Source organism: Oncorhynchus gorbuscha, linkage group LG03 (assembly GCF_021184085.1).
Source record: "Oncorhynchus gorbuscha isolate QuinsamMale2020 ecotype Even-year linkage group LG03, OgorEven_v1.0, whole genome shotgun sequence".
Taxonomy (NCBI): domain Eukaryota; kingdom Metazoa; phylum Chordata; class Actinopteri; order Salmoniformes; family Salmonidae; genus Oncorhynchus; species Oncorhynchus gorbuscha.
The window spans coordinates 72,496,504-72,515,086 of NC_060175.1; the positions used below are offsets into that span (position 1 = coordinate 72,496,504).

At 43.1% G+C, this 18,583-nt stretch overlaps 1 protein-coding gene across 3 annotated transcripts in view; it reads left to right on the plus strand.

Moving 5' to 3' along the window:
- The window catches only part of LOC124031856 (ral GTPase-activating protein subunit beta-like), a 40,566-nt gene that overhangs the window by 7,750 nt on the left and 14,233 nt on the right, over positions 1-18,583 (plus strand). For all 3 annotated transcript variants that reach the window (XM_046343623.1, XM_046343624.1, XM_046343625.1), the window contains exons 5-17: positions 34-220; positions 4,906-5,037; positions 5,546-5,724; positions 7,354-7,502; positions 7,805-8,030; positions 9,986-10,187; positions 11,991-12,158; positions 12,631-12,745; positions 12,932-13,079; positions 13,184-13,248; positions 13,387-13,531; positions 14,336-14,457; positions 14,963-15,145. In XM_046343623.1, coding sequence (XP_046199579.1) covers positions 34-220; positions 4,906-5,037; positions 5,546-5,724; positions 7,354-7,502; positions 7,805-8,030; positions 9,986-10,187; positions 11,991-12,158; positions 12,631-12,745; positions 12,932-13,079; positions 13,184-13,248; positions 13,387-13,531; positions 14,336-14,457; positions 14,963-15,145 — 2,021 coding nt within the window. The remainder of the gene's footprint in view (positions 1-33; positions 221-4,905; positions 5,038-5,545; positions 5,725-7,353; positions 7,503-7,804; positions 8,031-9,985; positions 10,188-11,990; positions 12,159-12,630; positions 12,746-12,931; positions 13,080-13,183; positions 13,249-13,386; positions 13,532-14,335; positions 14,458-14,962; positions 15,146-18,583) is intronic.

The window sequence follows — 18,583 nt, forward strand, 5'->3', positions numbered from 1 at the left end:
TTGACCCTCTCCCACTTTTGCCCCCATGTCTAGTGGGTGTGGCAGAGAAGCTGGCGGAGAAGCTGATGGCAGTGCTTTTTGAGGTGTGGCTGCTGGCGTGCGCCCGCTGCTTCCCCACGCCGCCCTACTGGAAGACTGCTCAGGAGATGCTAGCCAACTGGAGGCACCACCCACCCGTGGTGGAGCAGTGGAGCAGGGTGGCCTGCGCCCTCACCTCCAGGTGATTGGGGGAGGGATGTAACCTGCTCTTAGATCTGTTTGTGCTCTTGCAAACTCCATTGCTGTCATTGCAATGTTTGGCATGACAATTCCTTAAGGAGTTGGCTGGAGGGGAGAAACAGACTGGCACCCAAGCTTAGAGGCTTGAGGTTCACAAACCGAAGGGCCTGGTTGCGCCAGCATTGCTAAGGAAAACCAACGCTAGCAGGTGACTGATCACCCACTTTTGGGGGAAGGGGGGTGCATGGAACGTGGGGATTCTTTTCTTTCCCACTTTCTGAAGAAGAGCTTATGGTCAATGTGTTGTGTTCCTTTGTTGATATTTATTTAGACACTCAAAAAATACAAAACTTGAGTACCATTCTGTTCAATTAGTTTGGATTAAAGACAAAGACCGTTTTGTTCGGTGAGCACTATAGAGGTGGCGTTCGACGAAATGAGTCCCTTTTTGATTCCTTTTGATATTGTAAGAAGAAATTGTGCACCGATATAGAATTTTAGAAGGGCCTTTTTAAAATTTAGACCACATGGAATATTCAATACATCTGCAATAAAGACTTGCTGAAGTGCCGAGATTCAGCTTTTTGACATGTCCCTCTGACTTTTTTAGAAGGATTTGAACCCACTTAACCCCAACATTTCGAGTTTTCACCGTCAGTGTAAAGCCGTAGTAATTTTGTCTCTGACAGTCATTGCTGAAGATAATTTCTGAAGTCAAAAGCTTGCCCCTTCTTTTAAGGTCAACCCTGTTACGTGAACTGAACTCTCATTTTAATATGGTAAAAACATTCCAATTCAAAAGAAACATTCAACATTTTAATAGTCAAATCATAGTGTAAAAGCAGGTGACCTAGTTCTGCTTTTTTAGAAAATGTTCGGGTGGTTGAAAACTGAATGGGTCCAGCACACCCCAACCCTGTGTACAAAACATTAGGGACACCTTCCTAATATTGAGTTGCACCCACCCTTTTGCCCTCAACAGCCTCAATTCGTCAGGGCATGTCGAGTGTTCCACAGGGATGGTAGCCCATGTGGACTCCAATGCTTCCTTCAGTTGTGTCAAGTTGGCTGGATGTCCCTTGGGTGGTGGACCATTCTTAATACACGGGGGAAACCGTTGAGTGTGAAAAACCCTGCAATGTTGCAGTTCTTGACACAAACCGGTGCGCCTGGCACCTGCTAACATACCCTTTTCAAAGACATCCCCTGAATGGCACTTGTACACAATCTGTGTCTCAATTGTCTAAAGGCCTAAAAATCCTTCTTTAACCTGTCTCCTCCACTTGATCTACATTGATTGGAGTGGATTTAATAAGTGAGAACTGTAAGGGATCATATAGCTTTCACCTGGATTCACCTTGTCAGTCTGTCATGAAAAGAGCAGGTCTCCTTAATGTTTTGTACACTCAGCGTATAGGCAGGCTAGAAATGTTTTAACATTTTTGTGAAGTTTTGGGGGGGAATTTCCCTTCCATGTTGCACTTCCCCCTGTCACAAAGGGATTTATGGCTGATTTAAGATTATTTTCAATCCTGTTACTTTATTTGGCGCTTACAGATGCATTATACAGAAATTGCTTCACCATTTCCTGGTTGCTACAATTCTAATAGTTTGCCTAGTTTCAGTTTGTGACAAAACAAGCAAGTGTAGTGTAAATAATACTTTCACCATTTAAACTACAGTGTAAAATCTTTTCAATATCCAATAATATTGTATTTTCAGCTGTTTGAAGCTGGTATACAAAAGCAAAAGTAAAAGATGCTAAAATGAAACTTCAGAATGGGAAGCATAGAAATGGTGCACAAGAACAGATCTACCACTTATACTTGTTTTCTTATGAGAATGACAGATCTATGTCACATTTCTATGTGAATTTGGTTGGGTCGCCCAAAAAGTTAGATATTGCAGGTTGTATTTTTAATATTTTTTATTCACTTATACATTTATTTTATTTGAGATTGAAAAACAAGTTGAGCATGTGCTCTTCATGACAGAATGTAAAAATGTGTATGTATATACAGTACCAGTCAAAAGTTTGAACACACCTACTCATTCAAGGATTTGTATTTTTACTATTTTCTACATTGTAGATGTAGAATAATAGTGAAGACATCAAAACTATAAAACAACATATGGAATCATGTAGTAATCAAAAAAGTGTTAAACAAATCAAAATATATTTGAATGTCTTCAAAGTGGCCACCTTTTAACTTAATGACAGCTTTGTACACTTGCCTTTCTCTCAAGCAGCTTCATGAGATAGTCACTTGGACTGCATTTCAATTAACAGGTGTGCCTTGTTAAAAGTGAATTTGTGGAATGTCTTTCCTTAATGTGTTTGAGCCAATCAGTTGTGTTGTTTTAAACTAGGCAAGTTAGTTAAGAACAAGTTCTTAGTTACAATGATGGCCTACCCCGGGGCAAACCCGGACGATGCTGGGCCAATTGTGCGCAGCTCTATGGAACTCCTATCACGGCCGGTTGTGATAGTCTGAAATTGAACCAGTGTCTGTAGTCACGCCTCTAGCACTGAGAAGCAGTGTCTTAGACCGCTGCGCCACTCGGGAGCCCGGTAGGGGTGGTATACAGAAGATAGCCCTATTTGGTAAACGACCTAGTCCATATTATGGCAAAAACAGCTCAAATAAGCAGAGAGGAACGACAGTCCGTCATTACTTTAAGACATAGTCAGTCAATCCTGAAAATTTCAAGTACTTTGAAAGTTTCTTCAAGTGCAGTCGCAAAAACCATCAAGTGCTATGATGAAACTGGACTTCCACAAGAAAGGAAGACCCAGAGTTACCTCTGCTGCAGAGGATAAGTTCATTAGAGTTAATTGCACTTCAGATTGCAGCCCAAATAAATGCTTCACAGAGTTCAAGTAACAGACACGTCTCAACTTCAACTGTTCAGAGGAGACTGTGTGAATCAGGCCTTCATGGTTGAATTGCTGCAAAGAAAGCACTACTAAAGGACACCAATAAGAAGAGACTTTCTTGAGCCAAGAAACACAAGCAATGGACATAGACCAGTGGAAATCTGTCCTTTGGTCTGATGAGTCCAAATTTGAGATTTTTGGTTCCAACCGCCGTGTCTTTGTGAGACGCAGAGTAGGTGAACTGATGATCTCCGCATGTGTCATTCCCACCGTGAAGCATGGAGGAGGTGTAATGGTGTGGGGGTGCGTTGCTGGTGACACTGTCAGTGATTTATTTAGAATTCAAGGCACACTTAGCCAGCATGGCTACTGCAGCATTCTGCAGCGATACACCATCATGTCTGGTTTGTACTTAGTGGGACTATCAGTTGTTTTTCAACGGGACAGTGACCCAACACACCTCCAGGCTGTGTAAGTGCTATTTGACCAAGAAGGAGAGTGATGGAGTGCTGCATCAGATGACCTGGCCTCCACAATCACCTGACCTCAACCCAATTGAGATGGTTTGGGATGTGTTGGACCGCAGAATGAAGGAAAAGCAGCCAAGAGTATGCCAGGAGTGCAAAGCTGTCATCAAGGCAAAGGGTGGCTTTGAAGAATCTATCATTTGAATTTGTTTTACACATTTTTTGGTTATTACATCATTCCATATGTTTTATTAAATAGTTTTGATGTAGAAAATAGTAAAGATAAAGAAACCCTTCAATGAGTAAGTGTGTCCTAGCTTTAGACTGGTTCTGTATTATATTTTTACACTAGCCAAAAAGTTACACTACCCAAAAGGGACGGATTTCATGGAACGACCCATAGGGCGACTTAATTCAATTTAATTTTAGTCGCCCTCTTTGGTGGTATTATTTTAGCAGTTTTCCAATTCCACTCTCCTGGCTTATTGTGTGGGTGCTCTGGTGTTGACTTAGTAGTTGTTCTAAAAGCTACTATCTAGACATCTTGTCCCTTGATTTGCATATCTAGTGAGTCAATAGGACTTTTGGATTACTGTCTGGCATTGTACTTTTCCTGTAATGTAGCTAACCAGTGGTGTAAAAAGTACCCAATTGTCATACTTGAGTAAAAGTAAAGATACCTCAATAGACAATGACTCAAGTAAAATTGAAAGTCCCCTGATAAAATACTACTTGAGTAAAAGTCTAAGTATTTGGTTTTAAATATACTTAAGTATCAAAAGGAAATGTAGTTACAGAAATATACTTGGCATCAAAAGTATGAATAATTTGAAATTGCCTATATTAAGCAAAACTAAAGGCAATTAAATATATTTTTTATGGACAGACGGGCACATTCCAACACGCATTTGTGCTTAGTGAGTCCACGAGATCAGAGGTAGTAGGGATGACCAGGGAGGTTCTCTTCATAAGTGTGTGAATTGGACTATTTTCCTTTACTGTTAAAAATAAAACATGTGAAGAGTACTTTTGTGTGTCAGGATAAATGCATGTAAAAAGTACATAATTGTCTTTAGAAATGTACTGAAGTAAGAGTTTGAAATATAAATAGTAAAGTATTTTTACTTAAGTACTTTACACCACTGTAGCTAACCTCTGAAGTTTTCAGTTGGTTCAAAAAGAACTGTGAGAGCAGAGAAACAGTATCTGCTATTTCGTTTTGCAGGAAGTACCACTATCAATTTAAAACATAATGACAGAGAGGAGGAAATGGGCATACTAAATTGTGTGTGTATGTGTGTCTGCATGTGCGTCTTGTCTGTGTGTTGACTTTTCACCCAGGCTGTTGCGGTTCACCCATGGCCCCTCGTTCCCCCCGTTTAAAGTCCCTGATGAGGATGCCAACCTGATTCCAGTAGAGATGGACAACGACTGTGTTGCGCAGACCTGGTTCCGCTTCCTCCACATGCTGAGGTAGAGAAGTTCTGGGCCTATATCCACAAAGCATCTCAGAGTAGGAGTGCTGATCTAGGATCTTTCCACACAATCTTATTCATTGTGATCTAAAATTCAAAACTGATACTAAATCAGCACTCCACCTTTTGAGACGCTTTGTGCCCTGGTGATGTCCTTACATGCCCTCTTTTCCTCATCTACTTTATTTCTTGGCCACATAATATTGGGTCGTATTAATTATGCACCAAATGGAAGAAATCGAACTGAAACATTGAGGGAACTGGACCAATAAGAAATTATTTTTTATTTTTTAAATATATTTTTATTTAGCAAAAATGTTGTCTGTTGCCTAATGACTACGACCCCCTTTTTTTTGCTGTGGCTAATGCCATTCAATGTTCTAGACATATTGTCCCAGCACATTGTCAACCCCACCCACTAATACAGGTCTGTGTCAGTGGATGAGGCCCTCAGTGTGTGTCAATCCATCCTCACTTCTCTCTCCTGTCCCTTGTGGTTTCCGCAGCAACCCCGTGGATCTGAGCAACCCGACGTTGGTTAGCACCACGCCCAAGTTCCAGGAGCAGTTCCTCAACTCGAGCGGCATCCCCCATGAGGTAGTGCTGCACCCCTGCCTCAAGCAGCTTCCCCAGATCTTCTTCAGGGCCATGCGGGGGGTCAGCTGCCTGGTGGACGCCTTCCTGGGTGAGAAGACGACCTCCGTCACTCAGGGTCAAGTGGTGGTGCAACACAGTGCACCTCTAGTCTGAATCTGTGTTGGGGTCAATTCAGGAAGTTAACAAATTCTAATTACACTTTGTTTTCCTCATTGAAAGGAAATTAGGAAAGTTGTAATTGGAATTCAGATTACTCCCTGAAATGGATTTGACCCCAACCCTGGTCTGAATTTGTTTGCATACAGTATTTGTCAGCAGTTTGAACTGATAAAAGTGTCAATTTGTGCCTTAAAGGGATAGTTCACCCAAATTACAAAATTACATGTTGTTTTCCTTACATTATAAGAGGTCTATGGACAAGGTATGACATCAATCTATGCTTTGTTTTAATTTTGTCACTGTTTCCACATGCTAATGTGCACATTAGCGTTGTGGAACAAATCCCATTCAAGTCATGGGACTCATTTTAGTATTTTTCGTGCATGTTGAAAACACCTGCAAGTGATTTTGTTGAGCTTCACAATCGATTTTTGCTTGCTAATATCGGTACCATGACTTGAATGGGGTTTGCGCCAGAAATGCTAAAACGTTAGAATTTGGAAACCGTGCCAGGGAAACTAAACCAAAGCATGGATTGCATACTGTGTAAGCCCAGTAAACGGGATGTCCTGAGGACATTCAGCGACGTTCCTTAAGGGTTTCTGCGTGACTGTATCCCACTGACGTTCTAAGAACGTTGCTTGATGGTCCCATGGGAATGTTCTCTGGGGACCCTTTGTCTATTTACCTCTATTTACAAGACGACATTGAGGAACATGTAGGGCCTTTTTAGGACAATCTTAGGACTTTAATTTGACTGGGCCTTAGAATGTCGCATGATGGTCCCAAGGGAACTTTTTTATAGTTCCAGGGATGTTCTTGGGACGTTGTGTCATGGTCCCCTGAAGGTCACATTAATGTTCTTTGGACATAGAGTTTATTTTTCTAGTACCCGATTTGTCCCGAGGACGTTTTTAGGCCGTTCTGTCATGGTCCTCTGGAGGTTTTGGCAAGTCAAACTGGGCTGAAGGCCTCGCTATTACACCAAAATGGGCTGTTTCGGTTGATTTGATGGTTCAAATGGTTTATAAAGAGCTGCAAGATGTGACTTGTACTAGTTGAACTGGCTGTTATTGACAACTGATACCACAGTAGCATTGTTCTGTTGTTTGGGCATAAGTTAATTGATACCCCCTAATAGTCTTATGTTTTAAGTGTGTCAATGAGTCCTGAAAAAGCACAGGCACAAGTAATAGCTCTATGATCTGCCTATTAACACCTATTGGCTGTGTGGTTGGACAAACATGGGGTTAACACAATCCTGTTTACATGGGATGTTGCTTTCTTACCTCTTAAAACCTGTTGTGACTAGTGGGCAGTAATTTTATTTTTGGAAAAAAAACGTTCCCGTACTAAACGGGATATTTTGTCAGGACAAGATCAGTGATAACCTCAAGGAAGGAAGGGAGAATCAATGGCATTTCAAAGGTATTGGAACAGAGGCTTGTTTTTCCACTAATAGGAGACATTCTATCAGAGGCAGGACATGCCACAACCGCTGGTTATTCAGACTATTGGGTGTGTCTTGTTTTGGCACCTGCCCCCTTCTCCTTTGCAGGCATATCACGGCCCAGGGTCGACAGTGCCCCGCCCACACCGGTCAACAGACTGAGCATGTCCCCTCCCTCCTCCAACAACACCACGCCCCCACACAGCCGCAAGCAGCGACACACCGTGGTCACCAAAACCGCCAGCAAGAGTTTAACGGTAAGTCAACCCTATAGCCTACAAATCATGTGCCTACGTCATCTTGGCCTGTGTACTGTGCTTACATCAGCAGACCTTGTTTCAAACCAAATTTGTTTTCTTTCAAGTACTTTGAGTGTTCAATCTCGCTTGCCTGGTGTGCCGGACAGGGTGGGGTTTGCACTTTCGTCGACTACTCCATTGGTTCAATCTCACCAGATCAAGCTCAATACGGTGGCGCTAAAGTATTTGAAATAAAAAATTGTTAGTGGCCCGGATTTGAATGCCTGTGCTCTAACTCAGACTAAACCCTCCCCTTACAGGGCAGTGCAGCCCAGCCAGCCAAAGTGTCCGTGTCCCAGCAGCTGTCGTCATCACCCACCATGCTGGCCAGCCCCACCCAGAGCAGTTGGGAGATGCAGCCGCTGCCCGCCCCAGCCAGGCCTAAGGTCAACAGCATCCTCAACCTCTTCGGTCAGTGGCTGTTTGACGCGGCGCTAGTGCACTGCAAGCTCCACAGCGGCCTCAGCCGAGACCCCAGCATGACTGGTAAGCAATGACTGATCTGACTGACTGATTGCCTGCCTGACTGGATGGACAAGCTTCTACCATTTGTGTGTGTGGGGGAGGTTGGGTTGGATGCATGTTTTGTGTTGGGTTAAGGGTTGGACTTGTGTGTGTTTTGGGTGGAGTGGGCTGGGGTCAGGACTGTGTTTTTTATTTTTTCTCTCTCACTTCTTTTCACATCTGCTAAAGCACTGTGTGTAGACCACTCTGATATCAGTTAGCCTAATTGACATTCCACTCCACAGAACACTGTAGGATGGAGAATTCAATCTAGATGCACCTTTGCGCATTTCCCCAGTCAGTACACTCAATGTCTCCATCTGCAGTGTTTTATTGCAGTGGTCACAAGATTGAATTTATGCTGTGAGATAAACACAATGAACTTCTGCATGTGTCTGTGTAGTTCCGTCTTGTGCCTTATGATTGTAGGAGATGACGGCACTATTGTAGGGTTGATTGTCAATCCTGCTCCTGGAGAGCCATTAGCTTAGTAGTGATCTGCCCGATTCGGCTCACCAAGGGCAAGAAGAGATCAGTTGATTTAAGGGTGGTATTCATTAGGGCTCTCAGTCGCACAATGTTTTGCAACTAAAAATGGAAATGGGTGTTTCTTATTGGACAAGTTCAGGTAGTCAGTCCATGTTTCAGTCCATTTTCTTCAGTTTGGTGCCAAATAAATGCGACCCAGGTGTGATGGCACTAAGCTGGGAGAAAGTCCTGCAATACTACGGCGGTTCTTCAAGAACAGGATTGGGGAACACTGATTAAGCACATGTAAAAAGGTAGAAAAGGATCATTATGTCGGACTGTCTCTTATCTCGCGTTTTGGTGCTTGTGTCTGTCCTGCATGCTGACCCGTGTCTACCATGTCTGATGTTTAAACAGTTTCAGGATGAAAGGTCATCCATTGAGGAGGAAAAACACAATTCATGCATTTAGAATGAATTGAGAGAATATTGATATGCTTTGATTTCTCTCTCCACTATTTCTGTTATCTTGCAGCCTCTTTTATCCAAATTCTCCTTTCTTATAAATCTTGTAAGTAGGAGCTGCGGCTTTTCTCTTGACTCGCAGTCAGTTCTTTGAATCCTGCTTTGGTTTAATTTCTCCATGGTCATCATCGCCCATCATCGTTACCTTTTACCCCCACCACCGTCATTTGAGCGTTGCGCCAACGTTCTCTCAATGTTCTGCGGGTTGGAAATGGAATGGGAGTACACAGCCTCGCCACTGTCCCGACATAGCGTTGCCAGTTTGTGACCACACCACCATATTCCATTGACTTTATATCTATCGTGGCACTAACGCTTTTTGGTTTGCCCTGAATTCAGCGCATTGTTCTCATATTGTTTCCCCTTGTGTTGTCAGTTCACTTATACGTTTATAGAATTTTGGTTTGGTGCCTCAATGCATGAAGTAAATGTCTGTACCTTGAGTGACGTCATCATAATGCAAGTACAAGGTAGCTGACAGAGATTTTGTGCCGACGTCTTCTCACAACTTGTGTTGGGAAAAGATGTTCACGTAAAAGTTTCAAACCTTGAATTCCGTTCACTTAGCCCATGATAAAGACACCACTTTTTATGGCAAACTCTGTGTCAGACGTCCCTCTTTGTGCGCCTGCTGATTTACGTTCGTACGTGTAAATGTGTTTGTGTGTGTTTTGTAGCCATTTAAGTTTGTTTTCCTTGTCTCATTTTGTGTCTGCACAGTTTGTGTACAGTATTTACCTCAGTTTGTGTACTTTTAATGTGTATGTGTGTTTGGTCACTTTTCAATGTGTTGTACGTGTGTTTATGTCTTCGTTTCTATTTGTGTGTTTCTATCTGTTTTCACACGTTCACGTGTGAGGATGTCCCATTCCGGGCTCCTTTCACTCCTATTTATTATTATATTATTATTATTATATATTACTGTGTCTCCTGTCCCCTCCACAGCCATAGCCACTCAGGTGGGTCTGGAGCTGAGAAGGAAGGGATCCCAGATGTCCACCGACTCCATGGTGTCAAACCCCATGTTCGACACCAACGAGTTCCCCGAGAGCTACGAGGCGGGCCGTGCCGAGGCCTGCGGTACCCTGTGCCGCATCTTCTGCAGTAAGAAGACTGGAGAGGACATTCTCCCAGTCTACCTGTCCAGGTAAAACGGCAGTTTCATCCTAGCGTGCTGCGCTGCTGTACACTAGGGCAAAAAAGTATTTAGTCAGCCACCAATTGTGCAAGTTCTCCCACTTAACAAGGTGAGAGAGGCCTGTAATTTTCATCATAGGTACACTTCAACTATGACAGACAAAATGAGGGAAGAAAATCCAGAAAATCATGGTGTTTGTTTTATGGTGGAAAACAAGTATTTGGTCAATAACAAAAGTTTCTCAATACTTTGGTATATACCCTTTGTTGGCAATGACAGAGGTGAAATGTTTTCTGTAAGTCTTCACAAGGTTTTCACACACTGTTGCTGGTATTTTGGCCCATTCCTCCATGCAGATCTCCTCTAGAGCAGTGATGTTTTGGGGCTGTTGCTGGGCCACACGGACTTTCAACTCCCTCCAAAGATTTTCTATGGGGTTGAGATCTGGAGACTGGCTAGGCCACTCCAAGACCTTGAAATGCTTCTTACGAAGCCACTCCTTCGTTGCCCGGGCGGTGTGTTTGGGATCATTGTCATGTTGAAAGACCCAGCCACGTTTCATCTTCAATGCCCTTGCTGATGGAAGGAGGTTTTCACTCAAAATCTCACGATACATGGCCCCATTCATTCTTTCCTTTACACGGATCAGTCGTCCTGGTTCCTTTGTAGAAAAACAGCCCCAGAGCATGATGTTTCCACCCCATGCTTCACAGTAGGTATGGTGTTCTTTGGATGCAACTCAGCATTCTTTGTCCTCCGAACACGACGAGTTGAGTTTTTACCAAAAAGTTATATTTTGGTTTCACCTGACCATATGACATTCTCCCAATCTTCTTCTGGATCATCCAAATGCTCTCTAGCAAACTTCAGACGGGCCTGGACATGTACTGGCTTAAGCAGGGGGACACGTCTGGCACTGCAGGATTTGAGTCCCTGGCGGCGTAGTGTGTTACTGATGGTAGGCTTTGTTACTTTGGTCCCAGCTCTCTGCAGGTCATTCACTAGGTCCCCCCGTGTGGTTCTGGGATTTTTGCTCACCGTTCTTGTGATCATTTTGACCCCACGGGGTGAGATCTTGCGTGGAGCCCCAGATCGAGGGAGATTATCAGTGGTCTTGTATGTCTTCCATTTCCTAATAATTGCTCCCACAGTTGATTTATTCAAACCAAGCTGCTTACCTATTGCAGATTCAGTCTTCCCAGCCTGGTGCAGGTCTACAATTTTGTTTCCGGTGTCCTTTGACAGCTCTTTGGTCTTGGCCATAGTGGAGTTTGGAGTGTGACTGTTTGAGGTTGTGGACAGGTGTCTTTTATACTGATAACAAGTTCAAACATGTGCCATTAATACAGGTAACGAGTGGAGGACAGAGGAGCCTCTTAAAGAAGAAGTTACAGGTCTGTGAGAGTCAGAAATCTTGCTTGTTTGTAGGTGACCAAATAATTATTTTCCACCATAATTTGCAAATAAATTCATAAAAAATCCTACAATGTGATTTTTCAGGATTTTTTTTCTTCTCGTTTTGTCTGTCATAGTGTACCTATGATGAAAATTACAGGCCTCATCTTTTTAAGTGGGAGAACTTTCACAATTGGTGGCTGACTAAATACTTTTTTGCCCCACTGTATGTGGGCTTATGTGTGTAGGTATCTTAACTCTGCATTTGTGTTAGCTTTCTATTATTCACTATTTGTGTTAGCCTTGAATCTGTCAGGTTCCTCATATAGCTACCCAAATTAATATTTTGACTCGCTGCAAGTTCAATCGCTATGGTTCCTATTTTGATCTGAAGAAACCTCTGTCTTTTCCCCTCAGGTTCTACATGGTTCTGATCCAGGGCCTCCAGATCTCTGACTTCATCTGCAGGCCCGTGCTTTCCAGCATCATCCTCAACTCCTCCTCTCTGTTCTGCTCCGACCTGAAGGGCGTCAACGTGGTGGTCCCCTACTTCATCTCAGCTCTGGAGACCATTCTGCCAGACAGGTGACAATACAATATATATATTATGTACAATCCTCTAAAACTACCAAACGTGAACCAGGCTCGATGTTGAAAATGGACACTATTGAAACAGACCCAATAGTATATTTTAAATCAAATCTGACTTTATTTGTCAGGTGAACAGGATATAGCAGATTTAAACGGTACAGAGAAATGCTTTTACTTGAACGCTTTTCCTAACAAATGCGAAAGCTAAGTCAGATTTACAAAAGAATAATCACGCATGAATAAACAATTTAGCTGTTTAATAATTGGGGTACAATGACCAAAAACCCGACCATTCTGGTGCTGTGACCATCTGAATGCCATGGAAGTTGTCCTGGGGCTAATAATATCTGTAATGTTAGTTAATGCTATTTAATGGGAATTCCTTGAGCAGCCATAGCAAAACAATTCAGATCATTTCTATGCTCTAGAAATTATAATTATAGGGTACTGTCCCCCTCTGCTACAGGGAGCTGTCTAAGTTCAAGCTGTACGTGAACCCCACTGACCTGAGGAGGGCTTCCATCCACATTCTACTGGCCATGCTGCCGCTCCCACACCACTTTGGCAACGTCAAATCCGAGGTATGGAAATTGTTACAACCACCTAGTCTGGTGACTACATTACATCATCTAGTCTAGTAAACATGCTTTTTAATATATATTATTTCCCAATACACCTTGATAAGAGTGATACTAGGGCGGCAGGTAGCCCAGTGGTCAGAGCATTGGGCCAGTAGCCAAGGATTGACTGATTTGATTGATGTGTAGGTTCTTCTGGAGGGGAAGTTCAGTGATGATGATGGGGCACCCCACGACCAGTCCCTTTCCTTCCTGTCCCTGAGGCTACGTCTTGTCAACGTCCTCATCGGAGCCCTGCAGACAGAGACAGACCCCAACAACACCCAGCTCATTCTAGGTCTGCCACTCAGTACCATTCTCCCTCTCTTGCTCTCTCTTGATTTCTTGTCTCTTTTTTTTGTCCCTTGCATGTATTTAATTTATACATTTTCATCCTTTCAGGTGCAATGCTTAATATTGTTCAAGACTCTGCTCTGTTGGAGTCCATAGGTGCACAAACTGAAACGGTAAGGCCTTTATGATTTCGGTCGGTGTTGATATGAACCAAACTACCGTCATTGACTCAAATAAACAAATGGCTCAATGGAGTTGAGTTTGGAGGCTTTGCTAACGCGCTCTGTCTTCCTGTGTTTGTACGGTACCAGGGCAGTGTGGATGGGAGCCACGCGGGGCTGAAGGGCCACAGCCGCACCAGCAGTAGCTTCAGCTTTACTAGCGGGGGCAGCACTGGCACTGAGGCCACCAGCCCAGACTCGGAGCGCCCGGCCCAGGCGCTACTCCGGGACTACGGTAAAGCTAGTCCTTTAAACTATAACTAGTCTTCTTTAGTACGATAACCATTACTATGATAACTGATTGAAGCCACGTCCCAGACTACAATAAGGACTTACTACATGCTAACTAGCTAGCGATAGCACAATTGCTATATCTACTGTTACTATGATAACCGATTGTAACCAATAGCCATTTTCACAAGCAGGCTGTGTTGAGGTCAGACTAGGCATGCTATGTATTGTTTAGCACGATAGCCATACTACAATAATTTTATTTGGCATATTCATTTCACTCAGATGTTGAATGTTGTTGCTGTTTCCATTCACAAGTACTGACACCTGGTCAATGTTCTAGAAATGCAACTGTCTCGATTAACAACACGGTATTTGTCCATAGCCAACGTGGTGAAAGTGATATACAGAGTTAAAAAGCGCTGGGTAAAAATGATCTGTATGTGATGCAAGTACTACACTTGTTTGCTGTGATGCTGTGCTACTGCTCTTGAACTGGAAAAGACTATCCCTCAACACTATATTTGTTATAACTTTATCGCTCTCTAGGCACATGTAGTTATCTTAAAAAGCCATACATTTTTTTGCTACTGTGTGAATTCTGTTTTTTACCTGTTGAGTTTAACACTTACTTCTGGTTTTACACTGCATCTGATATTTCATATGATTAGTGCATCTTCTGTGTGCTGTGTTATGGAAGGCTACTACATGATCAGATCTTATTGAGGTCATTATTCAGTTAACGAGTCATGGGGTGGTCCATCTGTGGTGGTGGTGTTTCGGGGTTTACATCCTCTAGCTTTTACAGATACTGCGGCGGGCCTCCTGGTGCGCAGCATACATCTGGTCACCCAGAGGCTCAACTCCCAGTGGAGGTCCGACATGAGCATCTCATTGGCCGCCCTGGAGCTGCTGGCTGGCCTGGCCAAGGTGACACCACAACAACGCATGCTAGACCTAACTACACTACACTAAACCTAACTACTGTACACTATCCTAACACAAGCTAGACCTTGCTTTGAGATGAAGTTGGAGTATACTGAACTTCAATATATTCCAACTGTTCTTTCCCACCACATCCCCTTTCCCTTTTCTTTCCCACCCCATCTCTAACCTAAGTACCCAAACACATCCCAGCTTTAACATGACTTAAAATACACCGGCCCCAACTTCACCCCAACACACAACCTACCTTCATTACGTATAAATCCATTCTATTTTTATTATCACCACGGCACATGCTGAGACTTAACACCAGTCCACCACACCAGACCCAGCCACTACCCAACTTCCACCCAGCTGTAAAACACTCTTCTGCAAGGGATAACCCTCAATAAAAAGATAACACATTGAAAAGGAGTTGATTAAGATTTAGTATCCACCCAACCCACTGTACATGCACATCTAAAGTGTGTTTCTGGCTCTGTGTCCTCAGGTGAAGGCGTGTGTGGACTCTGCGGACCGTAAGCGTGCCGTCAGCTCAGTGTGTGGTTACATCGTGTACCAATGCAGCCGGCCGGCCCCCCTTCACTCCAGAGACCTCCACTCCATGATCGTAGCAGCCTTCCAGTGTCTGTGTGTGTGGCTGACCGAGCACCCAGACATGCTGGATGAGAAGGTCGGTCACCTCAGTCTAGACTGGATTCCAAACCAGATTGTAAAATGATTCAGCAGATGGCCATATGTCATCTGGACAGTAGGGTGGAAAAAAGTCCTTGTGTTTTCTTGCGCTCACACCTGCACATGTTTTCTTCCTGGCACTGATTCTGCTGATAGCTGCTATTTTAAAGGAGCGTCTCCTTGTGTTTTGAAACTAATAAGTAGCTTGCCAATATTGATACCCTCGCTAATTCTAGGGGTCCGTAACCTGATTTAAGGTGTGTATGTGAGAAATCAGTGTATGAGAACTGCGTTGTATGTACATGTGCCCAGGAGACTGCAACCTTACATCAGGTCCAGAGCCAGCTAGCCCAAGTGTATTATTGTTTGTTCAAAATGGTGTCCGATATACATATACAGTTGAATTCGGAAGTTTACATACACTAAACTTGTTTTTCAAGCACTCCACAATTTTCTTGTTAACAAACTATAGTTTTGGCAAGTTGGTTAGGACATCTCCTTTGTGCATGACACAAGTAATTTTTCCAACAATTGTTTACAGATATTATTTTGCTTATAATTCACTGTATCGCAATTCCAGTGGGTCAGACGTTTACATAAAAGAAGTTGACTGTGCCTTTAAACAGTTTGGAAAATTCCAGAAAATTATGTCATGGCTTTAGAAGCTTCTGATAGGCTAATTGACATAATTTGAGTCAATTGGAGGTGAACCTGTGGATGTATTTCAAGGCCTACCTTCAAACTCAGTGCCTCTTTGCTTGACATCATGGGACAATAAAAAATTGTAGACCTCCACAAGTCTGGTTCGTCCTTGGGAGCAATTTCCAAACGCCTGAAGGTACCACGTTAATCTTTACAAACAATAGTACGCAAGTATAAACACCATGGGACCACGCAGCCATCATACCCCTCACGAAGGAGATGCGTTCTGTTTCCTAGAGATGAACGTACTTTGGTGCAGAAAAGTGCAAATCAATCCCAACAACAGCAAAGGACCTTGTAAAGATGCTGGAGGAAACCGGTACATTAGTATCTATATCCACAGTAAAACAAGTCCTATATTGACATAACCTGAAAGGCTGCTGAGCAAGATCGAAGCCACTGCCATAAAAAAGCCAGACTATGGTTTGCAACTGCACATGGGGACAAAGATAGTACTTTTTGGAGAAATGTCCTCTGGTCTGATGAAACAAAAATATAGCTGTTTGGCCATAATGACCATCGTTATGTTTGGAGGAAAAAGGAGGAGGCTTGCAACCCGCAGAACACCATCCCAACCGTGAAGCACGGGAGTGGCAGCATCATGTTGTGGGGGTGCTTTGCTGCAGGAGGGACACTTCACAAAACAGATGGCATCATGAGGTAGGAAAATTATGTGGATATATTGAAGCAACCTCTCAAGACATCAGTCAGCAAGTTAAAGCTTGGTCGCAAATGGGTCTTCCAAATGTACAAGCATACTTCCAAAGTTGTGGCAAAATAGCTTAAGGACCACAAAGTCAAGGTATTGGAGTGGCCATCACAAAGCCCTGACCTCAATCCTACAGAAAATTTGTTGGCACAACTGAAAAAGCATGTGCGAGCAAGGAGGCCTACAAACCTGACTCAGTTACACCAGCTCTGTCAGGAGGAATGGGCCAAAATTCACCCAACTTATTGTGGGAAGCTTATGGAAGGCTACCTGAAACGTTTGACCCATGTTAAACGATTGAAAGGAAATGCTACCAAATACTTGAGCGTATGTAAACTTCTGACCCACTGGGAATGTGATGAAATAAATACAAGCTGAAATAAATCATTCTCTCTACTATTCTGACATTTCACGTTTTTAAAATAGTGGTGATCCTAACTTACCTAAGACAGGGAATTTTTACTAGGATTAGATGTCAGGAATTGTGAAACTGAGTTTAATTGTATTTGTATTTGGCTATGGTAATGTAAACCTCCGACTTCAAATGTATACTAAAAAGGACATATCCCAAACTAATGATTCAACCCAAAACCAAAGGCCACATGGCCACCAAGAAAATAAAAACCTGCAGCCTCCTGGCTCTGCACTATTCTTCTCCCCATTGCCTCCACCTATGGGCTTAATAAGGTATAACACCCGCCACTGACCCGGTTGGTGCTGCCACCTGGGTATGGTGTGTGGTAGTGTGTTGCCTAACTGTGCTAACACTAAACTACCCACCATATCATAAGTTTAACACTTGCAATAACTGAGATATGTGGTTGTTTTCCCCCCTGCTTAACCTAGTGGGATGCACTTACTGCAAGTAGCTCTGGATAATAGGTTCTGCTAAATGACTAATGAAAAATGTGTCATAACTGAACTTTTACACAGTAAAAGGGTCCATTGTGTTTTATTCAACAGCAATGTGCCAAATTGCAATATGCTTTGTGTTACAGTGGATTTTAGAGAAGAATAACATTTTGTATACACTACCGTTTACAAGTTTGTGGTCACTTAGAAATGTCATTGTTTTCCATGAAAACATAAATGAATAGGAAATATAGTCAAGATGTTGACAAGGTTGTAAATAATGATTTTTAATTGAAATAATAGTGTCCTTAAAACTTTGCTTTTGTCAAAGAATCCTCCATTTGCGGCAATTACAGCCTTGCAGACCTGGCATTCTAGTTTTCAATTTGTTGAGGTATTCTGAAGAGATTTCACCCCATGCTTCCAAAAGCCCCTACCACAAGTTGGATTGGCTTGATGGACACTGCTTATGTACCATACAGTCAAGCTGCTCCCACAACATCTCAACAGGGTTGAGACCCGGTGACTGTGCTGGCTACTCCATTATAGACAGAATACTAGCTGACTTCTTCTTCCCTAAACAGTTCTTGCATAGGTTGTAGCTGTGCTTTGGGTCATTGTCCTGTTGTAGGAGGGAATTGGCTCCAATTAAGTGCCGTCCACAGGGTATGACATGGCGTTGCAAAATGGAGCGATAGCCTTCCTTCTTCAAGATCCCTTTTACCCTGTACAAATCTCCCACTTTAACACCACCAAAGCACCCCCAGTCCATCACATTGCCTCCACCATGCTTGACATTTCTGCGTCTCACAAATGTTTTTCTTTGTGATCCGAACACCTCAAACTTCGATTTGTCTGTCCATAACACTTTTATCCAATCTTCCTCTGTCCTGTGTCTGTGTTCTTTTTCCCATCTTAATATTTTCTTTTTTTTTGTCCAGTGTGTGATATGGCTTTTTCTTTGCAACTCTGTTTAGAAGGCCAGCATCCAGGAGACTCCAGGATGCTGGCCTTCTAGGCAGAGTTCCTCTGTCCAGTGTCTGTGTTCTTCTGTGTTCATTTTCATTGGCCAGTCTGAGATATGTCTTTTTCTTTGCGACTCTGCCTAGAAGGCCAACATCCCAGAGTCGCTTCTTCACTGTTTACGTTGAGACTGGTGTTTTGCGGGTACTA